At 44.3% G+C, this 23,606-nt stretch overlaps 2 protein-coding genes across 3 annotated transcripts; one reads left to right on the top strand and one right to left on the bottom strand.

The window, feature by feature from the left end:
* Position 1: 1 nt before the first annotated feature.
* ppat (phosphoribosyl pyrophosphate amidotransferase) lies at positions 2-8,796 on the bottom strand. Its single transcript, XM_052480293.1, has 11 exons — positions 8,228-8,796; positions 3,884-3,950; positions 3,227-3,433; positions 3,030-3,142; positions 2,782-2,927; positions 2,256-2,328; positions 2,014-2,165; positions 1,538-1,665; positions 1,123-1,344; positions 849-969; positions 2-716 (listed from the first exon to the last, which is right to left on the bottom strand). Exons 1-11 carry the CDS (start codon positions 8,356-8,358, stop codon positions 547-549), a joined length of 1,530 nt encoding a protein of 509 aa, XP_052336253.1. The 5' UTR covers positions 8,359-8,796; the 3' UTR covers positions 2-546.
* paics (phosphoribosylaminoimidazole carboxylase, phosphoribosylaminoimidazole succinocarboxamide synthetase) lies at positions 4,378-13,362 on the top strand. Of its 2 annotated transcripts, XM_035737173.1 has the most exons (15): positions 4,378-4,804; positions 5,302-5,802; positions 5,893-5,946; positions 6,042-6,617; positions 6,901-6,972; positions 7,626-7,777; positions 9,083-9,119; positions 9,322-9,519; positions 10,156-10,334; positions 10,542-10,721; positions 10,858-10,971; positions 11,126-11,209; positions 12,040-12,220; positions 12,486-12,644; positions 12,763-13,362. In XM_035737173.1, the coding sequence occupies exons 1-15, from the start codon at positions 4,393-4,395 to the stop codon at positions 12,927-12,929; spliced, it is 3,066 nt and encodes a 1,021-aa protein (XP_035593066.1). In that variant the 5' UTR covers positions 4,378-4,392; the 3' UTR covers positions 12,930-13,362. The 2 variants fall into 2 exon arrangements, with proteins under 2 accessions (XP_035593066.1, XP_035593067.1); XM_035737174.2 differs by lacking the exons at positions 4,378-4,804; positions 5,302-5,802; positions 5,893-5,946; ... (1 more) ...; positions 6,901-6,972; positions 7,626-7,777 and adding an exon at positions 8,846-8,994.
* The last annotated feature ends 10,244 nt before the right edge of the window (positions 13,363-23,606 follow it).

Below are 23,606 nucleotides of genomic sequence, written 5' to 3'. Positions count from 1 at the left end.
GTATGGATTTATTTTATCACTTTAATTTTCTTACATATCACAATAGGGTAAATCTAATTATGATCAACATAGAAAAACTGAAATGTACTTTACAGGAGGATTCATGTAAATAAGGGAGACAGAGGATTCAACTACTTTAAACAGGTCTGCATATGTATTTGCCTATTTAAACATTTTTGGCTATATGAAATGAAGGCAAGTTGTTTCCACTAAACATTGTTTAGTCTTGTGCGTCTTACAGCTGATAAGGCAACTTGTAACATCTCTCCTATAAGAGGATAGAAATAAGGGGTTGGAACACAGCTACTTTCACCTCACAAAATGTTGCTTTTCAGTAACAATGGAATGTAATCTTACGTGGAATGAAAGGGCTGGGTTCAAATGTAATACATTGACATGCATACGGTTGTGTTGCCAGAATGGCAGCATTAATGCCCCAGAGTTAAGTACAATAAACAGCAGTAGTGTGATCGAGAACAGTTTGGTTGTGGTCATCTATGGCAGCTTCATCTGTGTCTGACTTGTTGAGAGGGTTGTGGTCAATGGTCACCACTCCAGTTCCACAGGGTATTTGCCTGTGAGGCAGGCGGTGCAGTGGCCCACTCTCCTGCTGGCATTGGTGTTGATCCTCTCATCCTTCCCCTGGAGGGAGGGGATTCCTCCCTGCACCGCTGATAACAGGCCCTCAACCGACAGATACCTCACACTGGTTGCACCTACAGAACACATCAGTTTGCCACACACACACAACTGGTGTTAGCAAACTATTTCTCAAGTCACAGATTAAAATGTGAATCTAGAGGGGACTACTCTCAAAAACATGAACTTTGTAGCGTTCCAAATCTCACCAATGTAGCCCGCAATGTCCTCAAACTCTGGCCTGTTAGCGATGAGCTCCTCTTTTGTGGGGATGTTGATGCCCATGTAGCATGGGAACCTGATGGGTGGTGAGGCAACACGGATGTGAACCTATAGGAGGGAGGTAAGCAACCAAAATGAGTGGTCATTACAGACAACGCAAGACCAAACTTAGTATAGTACTCAACCATTATAACAAGGAGAGATTACCTGTAGTATAATTGATAGAAAGAGAGCTGATAGCGATCCAACTGGGCAACTCACCTCTGTGGCTCCTGCTTCCTTTAAGAGCTTTATTATGGGGGAGATGGTGTTGCCCCTGACGATGGAGTCATCAACGAGCACCACTCGCTTGCCTGTAAAGTTGTCTGTCAGTGCCCCAAACTTCTTGGCCACCCCCAACTGCCTGAGGCGTGTGTTTGGTTGAATAAACGTTCTCCCAACATAGCGATTCTTACACAGAACCTCCACGTACGGCAGTCCCGACTGCAGAGATGGAACAGCATAGTACAGACTGAAGCCCAAGAGAGGCACATGCATACATACCCAGCATAAAACAATATGAAAGAATAGTCAAGACATGCAACTTATCAAAATGTCCTATAGGTGACTACATAGAAAAAAATGGTCATGGAAAACACAGACAGAAGACCTGATCAGTGTGTTTTTGCTGCCTCACCTGTTGAGCATATCCCAGTGCAGCCGGTGTAGCAGACTCGGGCACAGTGCTGACCACGTCTGCCTCTGTAGGGGCCTCAACGGCCAGCTGACGTCCACAGCGCTGCCTCACCGTGTACACCATCTGACCTGAAACACCGGGGGGAAACTATAGGTGCTCTGGCATCAGGTCAAAGGCAGGTAGCCTAGTGGTTAGAGCGTTGGGCCAGTAACCAAAAGGTTGCTGGATCACATCCCAGAGCTGACACGGTGAAAATCTGTCCCATTCTGCCCCTGAACAAGGCATTGTTCCCCAGTATGACGTCATTGTAAATAAGATGATTGTTTTTTTAAACTGACTTGCCTAGTTAAATAAATGTTTTTTAAAAAAACACATTGTGTGCCGTAATCTCCCAGTCAAACTATTCACTACTCTCACCGACTAAGTACTAAATCAGTTTTAGTGTTATTAGCTGGCCAACTTCTAAATATGCCTACCTTCAAATATGGAATCTGGTCTGGCAAAGTAGACATATTCAAAGATGCAGAATGCAGGGAGGTCTCCCTCAGGGCGAGGGACGATGCTTAGGGACTTCACACCGTGTTTGGAGATCTGGACTATCTCTCCAGGCATCACCTCTCTGTAGTACCTGAGGACCAGACCGAGCAGAAAGAGGCTTGTGAGCCACACATTGCCATGGCAATAAGAGAACAGTAACCATGATGATGAGAGCACTCACTTGGCACCGATGGACTGGAAGCTGCAGGACTCTGATGACACCACCCAGCCCTCTGTCTCCCCCACGCCAGCACCTGACAGTGGACAGAGTATGGCCTGTCAATCATCCATCCGCTTCCACCCCTTTATACAGTTGTGGTCAAATATATTGGCAGTGGCACAATTCACCATTTCTTCTCAAATGAGTAGACATTTTAAAATAAAAATGGTGTTCACACGTGAATTTGCTTGATTTACTACTGCACAGCACCAAGAAAGAAAAATTCTATATTGAAATTTAGATTTTGACTGAAAGTGAACAATGGCCTGAACGAAATTATTCAAAATTAAAACGAAGGCAAGTGATTCTCATTCATGTGTAATTTATCTTACCTGCCATTCAACCAGTTTTGAAAAGAGAACACTCTGCTCCATTGCAAAGTGCAAGAGTGCCAATATATTTGATTATAGATTAGTAACCCTGCTCATAGATAATGCACAAATCAAGAGATCCAAAAATACCATGCAGCGCTAAGGACCAAAAATACCTGCAGTGTGGAGTTTAGAAATGGGGACGAGGCGCCCAATACTGAGGGGTCTGTTTCCATACGGGTCACGGATAGCATAGATCACATCTGTGTACATCACCAGCAGCGAGTAGGATGTCGGGGTCTCATGCATCAGGTTCTTTATCCTGCAATGGCGAGAATAAACAATCAATCAAGATGAAGAAGAGTGTCACAGGAGGTAAAAGAGGAGATGGGGTATTATTAGAATAGAAGGTTCTAGAACCAACCTGGCCACCCAGTCAGGGGCATCCAGCTCCTCCATGGGTGGAGTCAGAGCCAGCAGCTGGGTGATGAGCTCACTGTCTGAGCTGGTGGACAGGCCCACACCGTGACGCATCACCTGCCATACACATAACACACACAGTAATGTACCTTTAAAACAAAGAAATCCACCGACCGTGTGTGTTATGACAGCACAACCCACCTTCTTACGCAGTGCGGCTGCATTGACCAGCTCCCCGTTGTGTGCCACAGCGATCTTGCCGTGCAGTGTGTCCACCACAAAGGGCTGGCAGTTCTGCAGCTCAGAGATGCCCGTGGTGGAGTAGCGCGTGTGCCCGATGCCCAGGTTACCGTAGCGCAGCTTCAGAAGGTTCTCAGGTGGGAAGGCGTTATTCACTAAGCCCATTCCCTGAGTTGGGAAGAGACGCAGCTAATCACAACACATAGGCAGACAGGGACATCTTGGGTACACACCCACTGAACTTTGCTCTCCTAAAACCCTGTGCATTAAAAATACAAATAAATGTAGCCGAACTGTGACTAGTAAAACTTTAAAGTGATGATATCACATGCCTGTTTTTATGCTACAAGTGTCTCATTTCTATAGTGTGTTCTCTCCTTGTACTTCTTAGATTTTAGTTAACTAATAGGACTGAAACTCCCACAGATGGAAGGGTTTAAAAATGTTGTTTTTGTTGTTTGGGGGTGATAGTATTATGCCTAGTTTGAGGCAACTGATGGGATGTTGTGTAAATTAGAGGACAAGTTGAGTATCTTTGTAATCTAGAATGAGTAGGATTGTAGTCATTTCTCTTTCATGTTTCCATACTGAATGGTTCTGTTTGTCACACATTTGTACCTTGAGGGTGTTGTACGTTGGTGGGTTGACTCCATTGCTTGTGACAATCCCAGCACTTTCCTGACCCCTAGGTAAAACAAAAACAAATAGATTGCTTGAATGACAGTGTTAGTGAGGTGGAAACACTTGCAACAATGACACAGCAGTCCTTAAATCTCTTACAGCCAAACCTACTCGACTTTGCTTGATGCAACATGTTTGAGGCCAGCTTTTATGCATGCATAATGCCTTGGGGCAGACTAAACCGTTTTGGTGAAGGAGAGGTGGTGTAGGGGGGTTGTGTGTATCTGCAGTGGAGTTTCCTTATATGGAGTGGCCTTGCGCTGCAGACGATTTGCCAAGCTGCTTCTCGGATTACAGTCCATCCCTCCCCCACATCACAAAGCTTAAGCCAGTAGTGAGGCTGCGTGGGCGTTCCTCTCAGGCTTAAACGCCTGGTTGCCTAGGGAACCGGGCAGCAGAGGAAGGGGGGCTGGGAGAGAAAGAAGCGTTTCCAGGTCAGCTCAAACATGGAGAGAGGAGCAGGGAGACAAAGAAGAGGTGAAGAAGAGACGGTAGAGGTAGAGGAGACAGGAGCAGCAGGACAGTGGGGGGAAGCGGAGGTGCTGGCTCTTCTGTCAGTGTGGGGGGAGCTGGGAGCAGCTCAGCATTCAGGCGTCAGCAGCAGAGCCACATTTGAATGCATCTCAGAGCAGCTGAGAGGGCTCAGCGTGCTGCGGGACTGGAGGGAGTGTCAAGCCCAGTGCAGGAGGCTGGGACTGCAAGCCAGGAAGGCTGAATCACCAGGCACATTCAACAACTACAATCAGGGGGCAGCAGCCATGATGGACACCCAAATGACCCCAAGTGACTTGGTGGAAGAGGAGGAGGATCTGACCAGTGAGAAAGAGGCCCACTCTTCCTTAGTCACAATGCAGGAAGGTAACTCGGAGTTACAGGAACAGTGTTATATTGGGAGAGAAATATACAAGTGCTTACAAAATATTTGTATACGGAAACTTTGAAACAATTAGAGTATATAGCAATTGGCGTAGGTTATAGGAAGCAATAAAATAAAACGATCTGCGGCATCCCAACACACTAGCTGTGGGTGAAGGATTGTTAAGATAATGTCTGAAAAACAGTGGACCATAGACTATGCCTAATAAATGTAGTACCAAATCTTAAGTTGTTTAGTATATGCAGCAGTAGTCTAACTAGCAGTCTTTAAGTGATCCCTCATCTAAATAAGAAGCCTCAGAGGCTGCTTTGTGACCAAGATGTTGACTCGGACACAACTGGAGTCACATACCAGTAGCCTAGAAAAAGGAGTACACGGAATCTAAATAAACCTGAGTATCTGTAACAGACCATATCAAAAAAGTATCCCTTGATTCACATTCCTTTAAAAATGTAAGCGTATGTGTGTGTTCGTTTAGGAGTCCCGGGTCAGATTCTTCATGGGGCTCTCCCCTACGCCCAATGCGTGGGCCCGGAGGGGGGCCGCCACTGGACAGATGAGGAGGTGCGGGCTCTGCTGTGCGTCTGGTCTGACCGCCACGTCCGGCAGCGTCTGAAAGGGACGCTACGCAACAAGGCCATCTTCCAGGAGATGGCCCGCCGCATGCAAAGAGGTTTCGGAGTGGTGCGCAACTGGAAACAATGCCGCACAAAATATAAGAACCTCAAGTATGAGTACAAGATGGCCAAGAGCGCCCAGGCCGCCGCAGGCAGCAGCGGCAGTGGCCCAGGAAGGTACATGAAATTCTTCGACGAATTGGAGGCCATATTGCTGGACAGGGGACTTGATGGGAAGGATGGGACCCATGATATGCAGAGGAGAGGACCTGATGTTGACCGGGGAGCTGGGAGGCTGGAAACTCTTGGAGGTCCGACACAGTCAACAGCACCTGCAGGAGACCTGGTCATTGAGATTGATGGTGAGGTTTTAATGAATGATGATACTGAATGAGTACATTGCCTAGTCTTAGTTCTACTTTTTACAGTCCTGGAACAAATGTCTCTTTCAGATGACAATAGTGACGATTATGAGCTGGACACAGACCCAAATCAAAGGGAATTAGGTATGTGTAATCAAATAACCTACAGCAGAAATGCCTTCTGAAATTTAACAGCTATGCCCGTTGCCCACTCACTATTCTGTCTCCCACCCTAATAGAGGCCCACATATCACCACTGGACCAGTCTAGCGCCGAGCAGTTCCACGTGGTAACGGTGTCCGACACAGGACGGAACTGGAGTGACCAGGAGGTGCGTGCACTGATCCAGGTGTGGTCTGAAGAGGGCGTGTGCAGGCAGCTGCAGAGCTCCACCAGGAAGAGGGACATCTTTGTGCAGATCTCCTGCCGACTACTGCAGCAAGGGGTGGAGCGTGACTGGAAGCAGTGTCACACCAAATACAAGAACCTCAAGTACCTGTACCGCTCCTTACAGAGGGGAAGGGCTGACGGCACGGACCCGCGCCACCTTATGAGGTTCTATGATGAGGTGGATGCCATTTTGACCAGGTCGGATAGTGGACCTGCCATGAGATATGAGGAACAAACAGAGGCTGGTGCCATTTTGGCTGGGGCGGCCATGATGGGGTACGAGGATGGCAAAGATGCCATTTTCATGTCGTCAGATAGAGCAACTGCAAGAATGGGACATGAAGAAAGGACTCGTCCAGTTAACTCTTACACAGCTCAAAGTTACGAGGTTATCCCCAGGAATGAGGACAAACGAGCATACACAGGTAAAAAAAAAAAAAAAAAATGACTCAGATAGCAATTGTAGATAAACCGTCACTCAATAATTTTGTGGCGACCATATAAAAGATAACAAACAAGCCATTACATCTTCAGACATATCCCACATCTCTATGTTATAGCCTATAACAAGCTCATTTCTCAGATTAAAAGTGAACCCCAATCAGCCCCAAAGCTGGTAGTCGGAGACAGCAGAACTTGGTGGAGGAAAAGAGGTTCTGATATTGTGCATGAACACTGATTTGTCCTGTGCCTATTGGTTTCTTACAGGCAATGCCGAGATGGATAAAAGAGAGGACGCGACAGCAAAAAGAGGGCTGAAGAGGAAAGCATTGGATCAAGGTTAAATTGTACCTCGTCCATCAACAATTATGTTTGTCACATCACGAGAATGTCTTATCTCATTTTAAAATCCACACGTGACCAAAGGCTCAGTAACAGACTAATGATGGACAGTGTGACTGGGTGAGTCAGTCCAGTGACTTGCCAAGGAGTCTCCTAATCAAATCACGAGAGGGTGGGTTGGTAAGGAGTCAGGAAACTGCTGAGAAAAGGCTACAACATTGGCCTTTACAAAACTGAAATATGGCTTTTACGTCTGTCCCATCTGTTCAAAAAGTAGAACAGTGTTTACCAGTCGAATCAAGATTACAATCTGTCATCAAAATCTGAAGAGATCACATTCTTTTGTGCACATTTTGAAATATTCTTCGAGCACATCAAGCACGATCAATTTGAGAGGACCACGGTCAAGAACCTGCGCCAGATTGCTCTTTTGTACATCATGGCAGCCCCAATTCTGATATTTTTTTTCCACTAAATTGGTCTTTTGATCAACCACATCAGATATTTGGTCAGATCCAAATTGGTCAAAAGACCAATTAGTGGAAAAAAAGATCAGAATTGGGCTGCCTATATGAACACAACCCATGTGTTCACTTAACCCCTCAACTCAATCTCTGATGTACTGACCCTATTGATTCCTTGTTTTATAGATACACATAGACCTGTGAAAAGGCATGACACTGGGGGCAGCTGTGCTGAGAGTATTGACTTCCAGTACAAAGAGGAGGATCAATACATTCCTATTATAGAGATCAACTCAGTCTGTTCCATGGCAGCCTCTGACTCATTCCGAGAAAAACAGGTAGGCGTCAGAATGTGAAAAAGTATGTTTTAGCATCACAGTAACCAGTTGACTGTTGTATACAATAAGAGTCTGTCTGAGTCGTGGTACACAATACCTTCACGAAAGATATTGAGTTGAGTCTCCATTGGAGAAATGTAATCAGCGCTAGTCTGGAATCCAAGGACGAGATGTCCATACTTTCACGGGAAACAAAGTAACACTTAAAATGTCCAATTTAGCAAGAAGTGATCAAGAAAGTTTGACGTAACATCATGTGTTGTTCTGAGAAATGGACCGCTCCCTCCAATGTATTTTCTCATTGAAAGTTGCACAACGGGGTTGAGGGTTTGATAAAGCAAGTGTATAATCAATTATGGGAAAGATAATCGGAATTTGTGCTTAGCGGGTGGGTATACAAAATAGTTGACGGCGCTATGTAAACGTGCTAGCTAGAAAACATCAACTCACCTGTGCTGTAGCGCTACAAGACCCAAAGTTAACACTTTGGCAACTTCTAGTTGTGTTGGCCATTCCCCTGCTGCAACACAGCCAAACACTCCGCACTCTTCTCCGATGCCAGATTCTTCGAACTCGCTCATTCTTCAGTCCCTGCGCGTCTCAGCTTGTATACCTCACACTCACAGCAGTGCAATTCCACGTTTTACACACTGACCACGTGTTAAAAATAGAGCTCGCGGGAAAGTATGCTTCCTCTTGTTGGTTAGCGTCTACACACAGACGGGCTCAACCTAGTACAGGGCTACAAAATGGGGATGCTTGCTATGAAGCCTATTGAATTGACTCGCTAAAATGTAACGTTACTTCGAGTTGACAGCCCCTGACAAGACGGAATCATCCGTGGCAGATTGCGAAAGTACTAGGCCGACAATTTACAAACGGAAAAAAAAGTATATAGATTTGATGACTGACTGATAATGTCAGCTCGTCCAAGATTTCAATAATTCGCCCTGTTTTTTTGTGTGTGTGTGAGATAAAGGTGCAATGAGATTTATTTGAAAGTATTCAAGAGATACTAATCAAAAAACGACACTTGGCATTTCAGACAAATAAGCCATTGTATGATGAGGCATAACTTCCCCCCACGTGGAGAGGCCTTCGTTACTTTGACTGCGTCTAAATCAACAAACCCCGCCCACCCAGTGAACCAGGCCATGCACAACGAACTCGCGCAGTGCAGAGTCCTCTTTCTGTGCTGACTTTTCTTCCTGTTGCGGGTGAAGTTGCGAAAATTATAAATACGATATTTTGGGTGTACATTTCCCACACTTGATTTAATATATTTTTGCTTGCTTTACTTTTCAGGGTTGCAGATCGTCTTCCAACATGGCGTCTCCATCAGGTATGTTTTCCACCAAAGTACAACTTGTAGGCCCATTACTTATGTTTGTTCATTTGCAAAAGGGCCCCATCAAGTAATTTAAAGATGGATAGTTGAAATGATGATGCAATCAGATGTCTACTGTCAACACGCGTTTATCGTAAAAATCGAATAAGCAATATTTTGGGGTTACTCACTGTTTCTTTGTTTTCTGGTTTTGAAGAGCTGAAACTGGGACAAAAACTAAACGAGGGAAAGACCAAGCAGATTTTCGAACTCGCGGATGAGCCAGGCCATGTTTTGGTCCAGTCGAAGGACCAAATCACAGCAGGGAATGCAGCGAGGAAGGACCAGATGGAGGGCAAGGCCGCGATAGCAAACAGAACCACGAGCTGTGTTTTCAAGTTGCTGCAGGAGGCCGGTGAGTCGTCAGGCTACACTGTTGTCAATTATGCAAGTTGGTACATGCTAATGACATGTAAATGTAATGATTAGTTTGGCAATGTCTGCATGTGTGGGTGCTTGTGATACTTTCTTTAGATGTGCCCTCTCATCCTTTCAAGTGTCGAGAACATCCAATTTTTTTGTAATCAATTCGAAAGCTTATTGGACCTGTGAGAAATATACATTGTCCTGGGAAATTTTAAGTGTGCCAACAATTCATGAATGGATTCGTCTGCAGGCTAGAATGCAATCAAACAGCTATTATCAGGGATTGTTCTGTCTAACTGAGCACAGTGGCCAGCTGTCCTGAGTATCCAGGCCATGTTACATTCCTGTGTTTGACATTGGAATCACAGTAGTCTGTTAATAAACACTACTTGATCAGAAATAACTCCCATGTTGCGTTTATTTTTAAATAAACGTTGTAAGCCTAACTGTGGAAATGAATTCCTTGCAACTCAGAATGTGTCCCACTCTAGCCCTCGTTCCTCCCCTTCATCTAAGACAATGGCATATCTGACTGGCTGTTAATTGGCTTCGTGGCCTTAGTAGTAGTGCATTTGATTTAATCATCAGTGGCTGAGTAAGACCTTGTGATGTCCCTATCCCTCAGGCATTAAGACAGCTTTTGTGAGGCAGCAGTCGGAGAAGGCGTTCGTGGCGGCCCGCTGTGAGATGATTCCAATCGAGTGGGTCTGTCGGAGGGTGGCCACCGGGTCCTTTCTCAAGAGGAACCCAGGGGTCAAGGAGGGCTACAGGTTCTACCCTCTGAAAATGGAAATGTTCTTCAAGGTGTGTGTGTATTTCTCTGTCCAATCATGCCCAGTAGAAACATATCCTCTCCCATAATCCAATCTTCCGGTTTGATTTGCACACATTCACTGTCCGCTCAGGGGACAACATTGAAAGTTAGGTGAATCAACTCATCCTCCTTTATACAAATATTGCTGTGTTTTACAATTTACATCAATGTCTTATCTTGGTCACCGTTTGTCCCAGGACGATGCCAACAATGACCCTCAATGGTCAGAGGAGCAGCTGCTGGAGACTAAGTTATCTCTGGCTGGGCTCACCATTGGCCGCTGTGAGGTGGACATCATGAACCGCAGCACTGTTGCCATCTTTGAGGTCCTGGAGAGGGCCTGGGCCACCCAGAACTGCACCCTTGTGGACATGAAGGTATGCAGCTCAGCGCCGCCATCTGCTGGTCATGGGGGGTATAGATGTGGAAGTCATGTTGGGGCATTTTGAATTTAATGTCTTCCCGTAAAACATTGCTTTTGAATGTTTTTTTGTATTTTTTTGTTGTTGACAGATTGAGTTTGGTGTGAATGTGAGCACTAAAGAGATAGTGCTTGCTGACGTGATTGACAATGACTCCTGGAGGCTGTGGCCAGCGGGAGATCGGAGTCAGCAGAAAGACAAACAGGTGAGGTGATCTCCCGCATCGCTCTGTTCAATTCTCCCATCCTGCCATCCCTTTATGGAAAAAATCTAATGTTGCCATTATTTAACCACCTCATTTTTTGAGTTGCACCACATTAGCTGTAGTGTAAACCTGTGTGCTCTCCTCTTCTCTGCAGGTGTACCGGGACCTGAAGGAGGTGACTCCTGAAGCTATGCAGATGGTGAAGAGGAACTTTGAGTGGGTCTCTGAAAGCGTGAAGGTAAGCTAACCTTGTGTATCCCACTACTCCTGTGCCCTTTTGCTCTCTAGCCTAAAAGAGCCTAAGCTGACCAGCTGTATCTGTTATCAGGAGGACAAGCACTAGTGTTTGTGTTGAATCAACATACCATACTGATAGAGAATCACGTAGTTTAACATTAACTGGTGGCCTCCCGGGTAGCGCAGTGGTCTAAGGCACTGCGTCGCTGTGCCACCAGAGATTCTGGGTTCGAGCCCAGGCTCTGGCCGGGAGGTCCATGGGGCGACGCACAATTGGCCCAGTGTCGTCCGGGTTAGGGAGGGTTTGGCCGGCAGGGATATCCTTGTCTCATCGCTCACTAGCGACTCCTGTGGCGGGGCCCGGGTGCAGCGCACGCTGACCAGGTCACCAGGTGTACGGTGTTTCCTCCGACACATTGGTGCGTCTGGCTTCCGGGTTGGATGTGCGTTGTGTCGAGAAGCAGTAGGTTGGGTTGTGGTTCGGAGGACGCATGCCTCTCGACCTTCGCCTCTCCCGAGTCGGTATGGGAGTTGCAGCGATGAGACAAGACTGTAACTACTACCAATTGGATACCAGAAAGTTGGGGAGGAAAAAAAGGGGTAAAAAAAAATGTTTAACATTAACTGGTTGTGTCTGTTGATTGTGTTCCAATCCAGTGTCATCTCTTAGACATTATCAGGTTCTCAGGTGAACCATTTGTGACCTTCACAACTTCTGTCAAATTAACCAAGTTTGTTTTAATCTGAAATTACCTGCAGACCCGGTACAAGTACAGCCCATAGTGGAATAGGCATTCAGTAGAGGCTAACAGGCAGTGTGTTTTTGTCTAGCGGCTGCTGGAGCCCCAGGCCAGTGGCAGAGTGGTGGTTCTGATGGGCTCCATCTCTGACACGGACCACTGTGAGAAGATCAGGAAGGCCTGTGGCTCCTACGGAATCCCCTGTGACCTCAGAGTCACCTCAGCACACAAAGGACCAGATGAAACTCTCCGCATCAAAGCTGAATATGAAGGTGGGCTGAGCTCAGTCTTTTAGCCCTAAGCTTACTGGGCACCTCTACAAATATAGCTACCCCTCTACGTAGATTGTTCATGCATTGTAAAAGCCATTGCTTGCTTATTATGTTTATTGAGAATGGAAGATTCTGATATATCAATTTTTTTCTGAAAGTGTTTTAAATAATTGCTTGGTATGTGGAGTAACTGTGTAGTATAGTGGCTATCTAATATAAAACATTTATATTAGGATGGATGAGCTAATGTGCAGTATTTTCCCAGGTGACGGAGTACCAACTGTGTTTGTGGCTGTGGCAGGCAGAAGCAACGGCCTTGGTCCAGTGATGTCAGGAAACACCGTCTACCCAGTCATCAACTGCCCTCCTATCACCCCCAACTGGGGGGCACAGGACATCTGGTCATCCCTTCGCATGCCAAGCGGTGAGTACATCCCTGCATGCGGTCTTTCTTGCTGTGTGTATTCAGTAATGTGTGGTAATTCTCCCATTTTTATTGTATCTGTGTGTTTACCTTAACCCTGTGAGCTCCTCTCCCGCAGGTCTTGGCTGCTCCACCGTCCTCTCCCCAGAAGCTGCGGCCCAGTTTGCTGCTCAGATCTTCGGGCTCAGTGACCACCTGGTGTGGTCCAAACTGCGAGCCTCCATGCTCAACACCTGGGTGTCTCTGAAGCAGGCTGACAAGAAGCTGCAGGCCTGCAGCTTGTGAGGAGCCCCAGTACCATTCCAGACCCTGCCAGGCCTCCAAGATGGGAACTATCATGGGTCCCTGCCTGGCCTCCAAGATGGGAACTATCATGGGTCCCTGCCTGGCTGTGTGTCATGTCTCATGAAATGTTTACCATGATAGTTTACTAACTGTAAAATCAGCACTACAGCACATTCCTCTAATCATTCCCTTAATAAGGCAGTTAACCCACTGTTCCTATGTCGTCATTGAAAATAAGAATTTGTTCTTAAACTGACTTGCCTAGTTAAATAAAGGTAATAAAAAATAAATAGATTAATATAAACTGTGGTGTCTGTTTTAAGACTTTTTCTACATGTACAATAATATTACATTATTTTGAAAATGTGGTAATATGTAGCAACATTACATCCTGTTGGACATAATACAATGTTGATAAAGTATTAAAACCATAGATGGATGGGGTTTTCTTTTTTACACTGAATATCAATTGGATGAGCAACATTCACATACTCTAAGCCTTTATTAATGAAACCGTAATGTTTCCTCCATTATATAATGCGCCAGAATTAAGTGGTGACTCGTGGGTGTTCATAAAAAAAACTGCAAGCTAATCTTAGCCCAAATTACACATTCAATTGATTGGGGGAAAATGATGCCTTGGGGAAATCTTTGTCTAGGGCTCCAGGATAGATGTTACTTTGAACTTGGAGGCAGGTGCCAGAGTGCGAGTGATGTCGGTGAGGGATCTCTTATCGCTCTTCATTCCAGGGGGTTTGTAAGTCTTTAAACAAAGCCTTCAGATCCCTCTAATCATTCGGAATGGTTCTCATAGCTCTCGCCACAGACCCAACAGTACACGTACCTCGATTGAGGGAATGCTATAGTAAGCCATTTTTCCACACAACCAATCGGTTCCATTCGGAGCTCCTCTGAAAGGGATAATGTCATTATAGACTGAAGTACCATAGGTGTCGGCATTAACAGTTAACTTATAGGTATTGGTTCCATTGTAATACATTATACAATTTACATTCTAGTTCACCCAAATGATTACCTCCTAATACACCAAGGGGTTGTCATCACTCCTGCTACTGAATTAGGTGGGAGTTAAGTATTATCTGTCCTAGCCAACAACGGTGGGACTGTGGTTGTGTAATGCAGAGAACGTCATAGGGTCAGTGTTATGTGGCATCTCCACTAAGAATGATAAGTCCTATGGGAACTCCCACAAGCGGTAAACCTGCTCCTAACTTAACTGGCCCCAAACCACACACTCAACACTCTTTTTGTCCAGATGTAAGATTAGCAACAATTTCTGCTCTAGAGAAGAACAAGTTGTCCTCATTGTTGTGGGCCTTGCGGGGCTCTCTTTCGATGATGACCATCTCCTTCTGGGCCACAACTACAGGCTGGCGTTGGCCCCTTTGGCTCAGGACTTTTCAACCTCTGTCAGGTCTCCAACAAGAGGACAACCTACTGTTCTTATTAGCACCCCTGTGCTAATGCAGAGAAGGGCCAGATTGCACCACTGGAACTGGCGAGGGCCCATCATCTTCTGGATCAGGAACTTGTCTGCAGTGTGACACATGAATCCAGGAATCTCTCTCAGCAACCATCACCGCAGTGAGGGTGGTCAGAAGAGCTTGGTACAGGCCTCTCCAATGAGGGGTCCTTCCAACTCTTTTTCCTGAAGTCTATCACCACCAAGAAATCACCTGGGTTCAAACAGTGTTCAGCTTCACCTGCTAGATCTGGCTAAGAAGCATTCTGGGGAAAAAGGTGTATTTGTCATCTGCATGGGACAGCCAAACATTGGTTTGCCCTTTCTACCGCACCCCCTGATCGGGGATGATAGTTAAAATGGTTTCTCAAATCAATCTGCAACCATTGTCAGAAGATATTTTTGATGGCAGACCCCACCTGGGTATGATCTCTCTCACGGTGTGCTTTTGCAACAGCGCGAGCTGTGGCTCTCCTGCAACGGAAAGCTTCAATCCATTAGGAAAACATGTCAACAATCACCAACCAATACTTATTCCCCTCACAAGGGGTCAATTCAGTGAAGTCCATCATTAAGTGCTCAAAATGTCCTTCAGGCCGTGGCTGGGACATAGGGAATATTGAAATGCCGCGACATACAAATCAAACACAGTAAAACCTACATCAATATTTATTTACTAAATTCACCATCCTTACTTTTGACACATGTTCTTGACCATGTGATAATTTTGCAAGAGAATGGAATGTACAGCGGGGCATGGCAGGTCTGCTCCACTCATCAAGCCATACACCCGAGCCATCTTTATGACAGCACGCAGCCCACTTGCATTTCTCTGAAGCATCAGCCGTGGCCTGTAAAGCAACAATATCATTAACAGAGAAAAAGTTGGTGGGAGCTGGAACTGCTGTCATCTGTAGGAGAGGGGAAACAGAAGAAGATGCAGCCAGTTTAGCTGCAGTTAGCCTTGGCATTCCCCAGAGAAATGTTATCTTTAGAGGGAGTATGGGTCTGACACTTTATCACGAGATTGACGAGGGGAGTTGAACATGCCTCCAACAGAGAGGACACAAGTTTACCGTTAGCAATTTGTTTTCCAGAGGAAGTCAACATCCCTCTATTCTTCCACAATGTTCCAAAACCATGCACTACACCAAATGCATATCTACTGTCGGTGTACAGTGCCTTGCAAAAGTATTCATCACATTTTTCCTATTTGGTTGCATTACAACCTGTAATTTATATCGATTTTTATTTGGATTTCATGTAATCGACAAACACAATAGTCCAAATTGATGAAGTGAAATGAAAAAAATTACTTGTTTAAAAAAAAAAAAACGGAAATGTGGTGCGTGTATATGTATTCACCCACTTTGCTATGAAGCCCTTAAGTAGGATCTGGTGCAACCAATTACCTTCAGAAGTCACATAATTAGTTAAATAAAGTCCACCTGTGTGCAATCTAAGTGTCACATGATCTGTCACATGATCTGTCACATGATCTCAGTATATATACACCTGTTCTGAAAGGCCCCAAAGTCTGCAACACCACTAAGCAAGGGACACCACCAAGAAAGCGGCACCATGAAGACCAAGGAGCTCTCCAAACATGTCATGGACAAAAGTGTGGAGAAGTACAGATCAGGGTTGGGTTATAAAAAATAGAAAACATTTGAATATCCCACGGAGCACCATTAAATCCGTTAATAAAATATGGAAAGAATATGGCACCACAACAAATCTGCCAAGAGAGGGCCACCCAACAAAACTCACAGACCAGGCAAAGAGGGCATTAATCAGAGAGGCAACAAAGAGACCAAAGATAACCCTGAAGGAGCTACAAAGCTCCACAGCGAAGATTGGAGTATCTGTTCATAGGACCACTTTAAGCCGTACACTCCACAGAGCTGGGCTTTACAGAAGAGTGGCCAGAAAAAAAGCCATTGCTTAAAGAAAAAATAAGCAAACACATTTGGTGTTCACCAAAAGGCATATGGGAGACTCCCCAAGCATATGGGAGAAGGTACTCTGGTCAGATGAGACTAAAATGTAGCCTTTTGACCATAAAAGAAAACACTATATCTGGCGCAAACCCAACTCCTCACATCACCCCAAGAACACCATCCCCACAGTGAAGCATGGTGGTGCATGGTGGTGGCAGCATCATTGTGTGGGGATGTTTTTCATCTGCATGGACTGGGAAACTGGTCAGACTTGAAGGAATGATGGATGGCAGTAAATACAGGGAAAATCTTGAGGGAAAGCTGTGGTTCACCTTCCAGCAGGTCAATGACCCTAAGCATGGGCAAAGATCCCAGTGGCTAGATGTGCAAAGCTTATAGAGACATACTCCAAGAGACTTGCAGCTGTAATTGCTGCAAAAGGTGGCTCTACAAAGTGTTGACTTTGGGGGAGTGAATAGTTATGGACACTTAAGTTTTCTGTTTTTTTTGTCTTATTTCTTGTTTGTTTCACAATAGAAAAATATTTTGCATCATCAAAGTGGTAGGCATGTTGTGTAAATCAAATGATACAAACCCCCCAAAAATCTATTTTAATTCCAGGTTGTAAGGCAACAAAATAGGTAAAATGCCAAGGGGGTAAATACTTTCGCAAGCCACTGTATATGTTAACAGAGCTTATCTTTAGCCAAAATACAAGATCTAGTCAAACCAAATAATTCTGCTACTTGAGCTGACAAATGCGATGGGAGCCTTGCACTCTCCACCATCTCCGAACTAGTCACAACAGAATAGCCAACTAAAGGATGTATCATCACCTTTATCATTACTCTGAGCAGACCCATCTACAAAAAAATTCAAATTCCTGATTTTGTAATGGGGTGTCTCTCAAGTCCAACCTAGTCCTACAGTCAATTTCAATAGCCAAGTCACAATCATGGTCTTCAACAGCCTCTGCTGTGGGGAGAAGATTATAGTGTTTCAGAGTAACATGGGACAAGGTCAACAGAATGTATTGATTGTCTAGCATTCTCGCAGGCGTCAAAGGAGCCATTCTTGCCAGTGTAATAGTTACTTGCCCAGCATGAGTCACATGGATGGTTAGGGGAGACATAGCCACAATATCAGAACATGCCAAAACAGCAGCCGCTACCAATCTCAAACAGGAAACCATTCCCCTGATGACACTATCCAAACATTTAGAATAATAACCAACAGGTCTATATCCCACACCATGATACTGTGTCAAAACTGCTGACATAAACCCACTCATCTCAGAAACAAATAAATGAAAATATTTCATATGGTCTGGCAGGCCAAGGCAAGGGGCAGACATCAGAGTTTGTTTCAATTTGACCAATGCCGTCTCAACCTCATCCGTCCAGACCACAACTTCATTCACCTCCATCTTTCTCCCATAAATACAGTCCTGCAATGGTGTCGACAGGTAGCCTAGTGGTTAGAGCATAGGCACAATAACCAAAAGGTTGCTAGATTGAATCCCCAAGCTGACAAGTTAACAATCTGTCATTCTGCCCCTGAACAAGGCAGTTAACCCATTGTTCCTAGGCTGTCTTTGTAAATAAATATTTGTTCTTAACTGAGTTGCCTAGTTAAATAAAAAACTATCTTTGCATAGTCTTTCAACCATGGATGACAGTATCCAGCCACATCCAACAAAGACATCATGTGCTGCTTAGTAACAGGTTTAGGCAAAACTTTAATTGTCTGTAATCTTTCTTTGGAGAGGGCGCGACTCTCAGAAGTAATGTCATGACCTAAATATTTAACGGAGCTCCGGCATAACTGCATTTTATTCGGGGAAACTTTATGACCATTTTCTGCGAGAAAAAAAAAGCAACAATGCTCGAGTGTCCTTGTGAGAACTCTCCTCTGATTGTGAGCAAACCAACAAATCATTGACATAATGAACCAAAATGCTTCCACCAGGGGCAACATAGATGGCCGGTGATTCAACATAACCCTGGGGCATCAACGTCCAAGTCCATTTCTTTTTTTTTTACCAAGAAATGTAAACGAGAACCACTCCATTGACTCTTCAGCTACAGGATACTGAAAAAAGAATTTGCCAAAACAATCACACAAAAAATAACTACCTGGAAGCAACTGGGATAAAATGGTTACAGTGTTATAGGCACCAGGGGTGCCCTATGATGTACAGCATCGTTTACTAGTCTAAGGTCTCGCACAACACAATAATCACCAGATGGTTTACTAACAGGTGAAATTGGTGTGTTTACAGGGTGAATTTCAGACAGGGAATCAAAGCGCCTCTTTCAACCAATGCACTATGAATTCGGGGTGCTTTTTGGAATGACCACAACTGGGCGCAGCTCCTTTAATGCTTCCAATGTCCGTCTTTAATTTAGCCCACAGTTCTTCAGGTATGTCTTTTTGCCAATCAATGTGTGAATGATCTTGTTAATACCACAGGCATGGTTTCAATGGGAGTTGGTCCTTTTCTTGGTCATGTCATTGCAATAGCCCAGAATGAGGAATAGAAAGTAGCTGTTGAAGCTGACCACTTTCCTTCTCCTTCCCAAGCCAACCAATCAGTTGCTTCCATCACTGTCTTCACCCAAACACCCACATCTTTCCATTTGCTTTCCAGGAACTTTTGATAAGCTACGATGGGGAACAGAGCCGGGGACTTCATACAGACTCTGTCAATACCACTCCAGCTGTTGTGAAGTCTACCCCTCTGTATATCCCATTCATGGATTTCTCAACTTTCTTTTTTTTGTTTAACAATCTCTGTTGGTATTCAGGGTCTCTTTCGAATGAGGGAACAGCAGTAGTACAATGTAGGTGTTCAGACACTTCCCAGTTAGCATGCAATGGGGAAGAGGGGAATTGCTCTCTCAGCTGACCCTCAACATGCTGCTCATTCAAGTGGCAGGCTTAGGAACAGTTCATTAGGTACGGGAATATTCCATTTTCTCTCAATCGCAATGACAATCCTTCTTCAGTACATGCAACAGATTTAAATTAATTTTACACGGCAAATTTACCGGGCAGGTAGATGAATATAGGATTCGGTGTCTCCATTTCCCCTCACCCCACTCCACATCTAGGGGTAAGGTCAAACATTCTTCAGAGGGAATTCCAGAAGCTCCAACTGTGCGCATTGTTTTCTTTGATGGAGGAACCAGGCATTTTCAACACTGAGACCGCGGCCCCAGTGTCCACCAAAAATATTATTCTATGGTTGTTATCTTAAACGTCAATCAGGGGCTTTTGGGTTGACAAGGTGGTCAACTTGAACTTTTAACAGGTTTCTTCTGGTTCTTCATCATTGTTTTCTTCATTAGTTTCTTCTTCTGTCTCCACCTCATCCTAAATTTGGTAGGCCCTTTGACCTCCTCCTCCTCCAAATGGGTCGTCAACCTGTACACCAACAGGTGGGCTAGGCCAATCGTTTTGTTTTTCTCCTCCTTCAGGACAGTTTGTTGAGAAATGCCCTAACTTCCCACAGTTGTAGCAGCTCCAGTCTCTCCCTATGTCAGCTCCAGCAGGGGCCCCTTGGCCTCTACCTCTTTGGTTTCCACGGTTACCGCCATTTCATTGATGTTCTCTTCCTCTCCCAGAGTAGTACATCAGCTGTGCCTTCTTCAGTGTCATTCGGTCCTTAGTTTCATTTTCATTCGTCTTTCTTTTCTCTCAAGTTTCACTGACTCCAGTTTATCAGTGCTCAGTGTTGGGAAATCTCCATCTGTCCATTTTGTCCAATCTTCTATTTGGTTCAGTAACCCCCTACCAAATTTATTAGCCATCTTTTTACAAAACCCCGTTGGTTCCCAGCTCGGATCGTCCATCCTGCTCTTCCTATTTCCATTACCCATATTTAAAGTGTTAAAAAAAAAACTTCTAGAAATGTTTCTCAAATTAACACTTACATTCACAACCACAGCTCTCACGCTGGAGCTAATCTCCCGTTAATCTCCAGTAAATTAGTCAAGTACACAATACTCTACATACCTTGCTTTGTCAAATTCCTCGTATACACTATTTGTTCTTTCCTTCATCAATTCCTCCTTTAGACTAGTGTTCTGTTCATACAGGGGTTTAGATATTTACACTAGTTGCTCTATTTAACAGCACATTTGGGAATAGTACTTTCTCCTTTCATATCTCCAATTACATAATAACATTATACCATCAAACTCCACTGATGAGTCATGTTATCCTCATGTCATCTAAAGTCATGTTACCCTCAGAGACATGTTATCCTCGTTACTAATGAGATGTTATCTCGTTACTAATCGAGACATGTTATCCTCTGAGACATGTTATCCTCCTTACTAATGAGATGTTATCTCGTTACTAATCGAGACATGTTATCCTCTGAGACATGTTATCCTCTGAGTCATGTTATCCTCATGTCATCTAAAGTCATGTTACCCTCAGAGACACGTTATCCTCGTTACTAATGATGTTATCTCGTTACTAATCGAGACATGTTATCCTCTGAGACATGTTATCCTCTGAGACATGTTATCCTCTGAGACATGTTATCCTCTGAGACATGTTATCCTCTGAGACATGTTATCCTCTGAGACATGTTATCCTCTGAGACATGTTATCCTCTGAGACATGTTATCCTCTGAGACATGTTATCCTCTGAGACATGTTATCCTCTGAGACATGTTATCCTCTGAGACATGTTATCCTCTGAGACATGTTATCCTCTGAGACATGTTATCCTCTACCTGGAGATCCAACATTGGTGGACAAAACCCTAGAGAATGTTGCAGATTGAAAAACGTATTTATAGCTACATTTCTTATTAACTTGTTATCAAATTTCATCAATCAGTTTAATATTCAAATTCCAATAAATCTCATCCAAATGTCACTCTTGTTATCCAAATTCCAATCTTAATAGTAATAATTTCAATCCTTTTATTATCCAAATTTCAATCAGCTTAATATATAATATCTCACAATCACACAACTTTCACATCCACATTCACTTAGTATTATTCTCAAACACACTAGGTAATGTTCTTCATTTCCCCATGTGCATCTTCAACAATTCTCTTGTCATTACTTGCTATGCACCATATGTACAACTGCTATACATATAAATAACAACCCATATTCAAAAATACCTTGTGTTGTTTGTTGTGGCTGCAGTCCACTGTGGTGTACAGCAGGTCAGCCACCAGGGGGAGACTCTGTATATATATATATATATATATATAATATGACATTTGTAATGTCTTTACTGTTTTGAAACTTCTGTATGTGTAATATTTACTGTTAATGTTTGTTGTTTTTCACTTTATATATTCACTTTGTATGTTGTCTACCTCACTTGCTTTGGCAATGTTAACACATGTTTCCCATGCCAATAAAGCCCTTGAATTTAATTTAATTGAATTGACTCGTCGAGGCCTGGTGACAGACTGAGTCTACATCTCAAGGCGATGGCTCCCTCTGCTGGACATGCCAGGTCTCTATGGGCTCTCCTGCCAGGAGTAATTGGAGCTGATTGTGCTAGATGAGTAATCAAGTGGCTGATTGGGGGAAGAGAGGTTACTCCCGTATAGTCGTGCTCAGTCACAGGGATAACGGCGGGAGCTCAGTTTGGTTCCCCCAGGATACAGCCCGGAAGATGGTATCACAGAGGAGGTCTCCTGGAGGAGACCTATTCTTTTTCTTTAGTTTGTTACCGAGCTAATCCAGCTCTGTCCGTGTCTGATCTATGTAAATGTCTTGACCAAACCCCCTGGTCTGCCACACCACGTAGACATTTCTTCTAAATGCCTACAGACAGCTGTCAGCGGGGCTTTTCATGGTACCGTTACGTCCTCGCTCTAGTCTTCTCATAAAACTAGTGAATAGCCTTCTCTCTATAAGACTATGGGTGCCTTTTTGGGTGTTACTTGCTTACATTATTTTTTACAGATGAATTTAAATTGACTTACTGAAATTCAGAAGACATGTCCCTCAGAGGTTCGCGGATCAGGTATCTTCAGGTAAAGTCTGGTCTGGGCGGGTCCACGTCATGTTTGGTCAAACAGGACATTTCCTTTATGCTTTCCCACTTGGGCAATGGTTCCCTAACTTTTTATAGCCCCCTACTTACACCGTCAAACATTCAACCTCCAGCTGCGTAGCCCCTCTAGCACCAGGGTCAGCGCACTCTCAAATGTTGTTTTTTGCCATCATTGTAAGCCTGTCACACACACACACTATATGACACAAGAATGAGCGTGAGTTTTTGTCACAACCCGGCTTGTGGGAAGTGACAAAGAGCTCTTATAGGACCAGGACACAAATAATAATATAATTATAATCAATCATTTTGCACTTTATTTAGCCATCTTACATGTAAAACTTTATTTGTTAATCGAAAATTGTGAATAACTCACCACAGGTTAATGAGAACGGTGTGCTTGAAAGGATGCACATAAAAGGATGCACATATCCTGTCTGTTCGGCCCTGTCCAGGGGTATCGTCAGACGGGGCCACAGTGCCTCCCGACCCCTCCTGTCTCAGCCTCCAGTATTTATGCTGCAATAGTTTATGTGTCGAGAGGCTAGGGTCAGTCTGTTATGTCTGGAGTATTTCTCCTGTCTTTTCCGGTGTCCTGAAAATCTTGGCAATTTTCTGTTATAATCTCCACCCGGCACAGCCTGAAGAGGACTGGCCACCCCTCATGGTTATCCTGGTTCCTGAAGAGGACTGGCAACCCCTCTAGGTTTATAATCTCCACCCGGCACAGGCAGAGAGGACTGGCCACCCCTCATAGCCTGGTTCCTCTCTAGGTGGCCACCCCTCAGCCTGGTTCCTCCTAGGTTTCTTCTTAGGTTCTGGCCTTTCTAGGTTTCTTTTTTTTTTTTTTTGTTTGTTTGTTTGTTTGGGGTTTTAGGCTGGGTTTCTGTCCAGCACTTTGTGACATCAGCGTATGTAAGAAGGGCTTTATAAATAAATTAGATTTATTGAAATAAATTTGAACTGTTGGGTTGTATTGGAGAGAGTCTCAGTCTTAAATCATTTTCCACGCACAGCCTGTGCCTGTATTTAGTTTTCATGCTAGTGAGGGCCGAGAATCCACTCTCACATAGGAACATGGTTGCAAAGGGCATCAGTGTCTCCAGAAATCTGGCAGTGGCTTCTGATTAAATTCAATTTTCACAGAACTGCTTGTTTCAATTTCGATGATGCTCTCTTGTTCAGATATCGGTAAGTGGACTGGAGGCAGGGCAT

Source organism: Oncorhynchus keta, chromosome 26 (assembly GCF_023373465.1).
Source record: "Oncorhynchus keta strain PuntledgeMale-10-30-2019 chromosome 26, Oket_V2, whole genome shotgun sequence".
Classification (NCBI taxonomy): Eukaryota; Metazoa; Chordata; class Actinopteri; order Salmoniformes; family Salmonidae; genus Oncorhynchus; species Oncorhynchus keta.
Note: the sequence above shows the minus strand (reverse complement) of the source record. Positions and strands in the feature narration are given on the sequence as shown.

Excerpts from the sequence above, each read along its gene's own strand:
- paics (XM_035737173.1), top strand. The coding sequence starts at position 4,393 with ATGGAGAGAGGAGCAGGGAGACAAAGAAGAGGTGAAGAAGAGACGGTA. Across the intron at positions 6,618-6,900 it reads GGACAAACGAGCATACACAG|GCAATGCCGAGATGGATAAA; the intron begins GTAAAAAAAAAA and ends GGTTTCTTACAG. Across the intron at positions 12,221-12,485 it reads CATCAAAGCTGAATATGAAG|GTGACGGAGTACCAACTGTG; the intron begins GTGGGCTGAGCT and ends GTATTTTCCCAG.
- ppat (XM_052480293.1), bottom strand. The coding sequence starts at position 8,358 with ATGAGCGAGTTCGAAGAATCTGGCATCGGAGAAGAGTGCGGAGTGTTT. Across the intron at positions 3,951-8,227 it reads CTTGTAGCGCTACAGCACAG|GGGTCAGGAAAGTGCTGGGA; the intron begins GTGAGTTGATGT and ends TGTTTTACCTAG. Across the intron at positions 3,434-3,883 it reads CAACGTACAACACCCTCAAG|GGAATGGGCTTAGTGAATAA; the intron begins GTACAAATGTGT and ends TTCCCAACTCAG.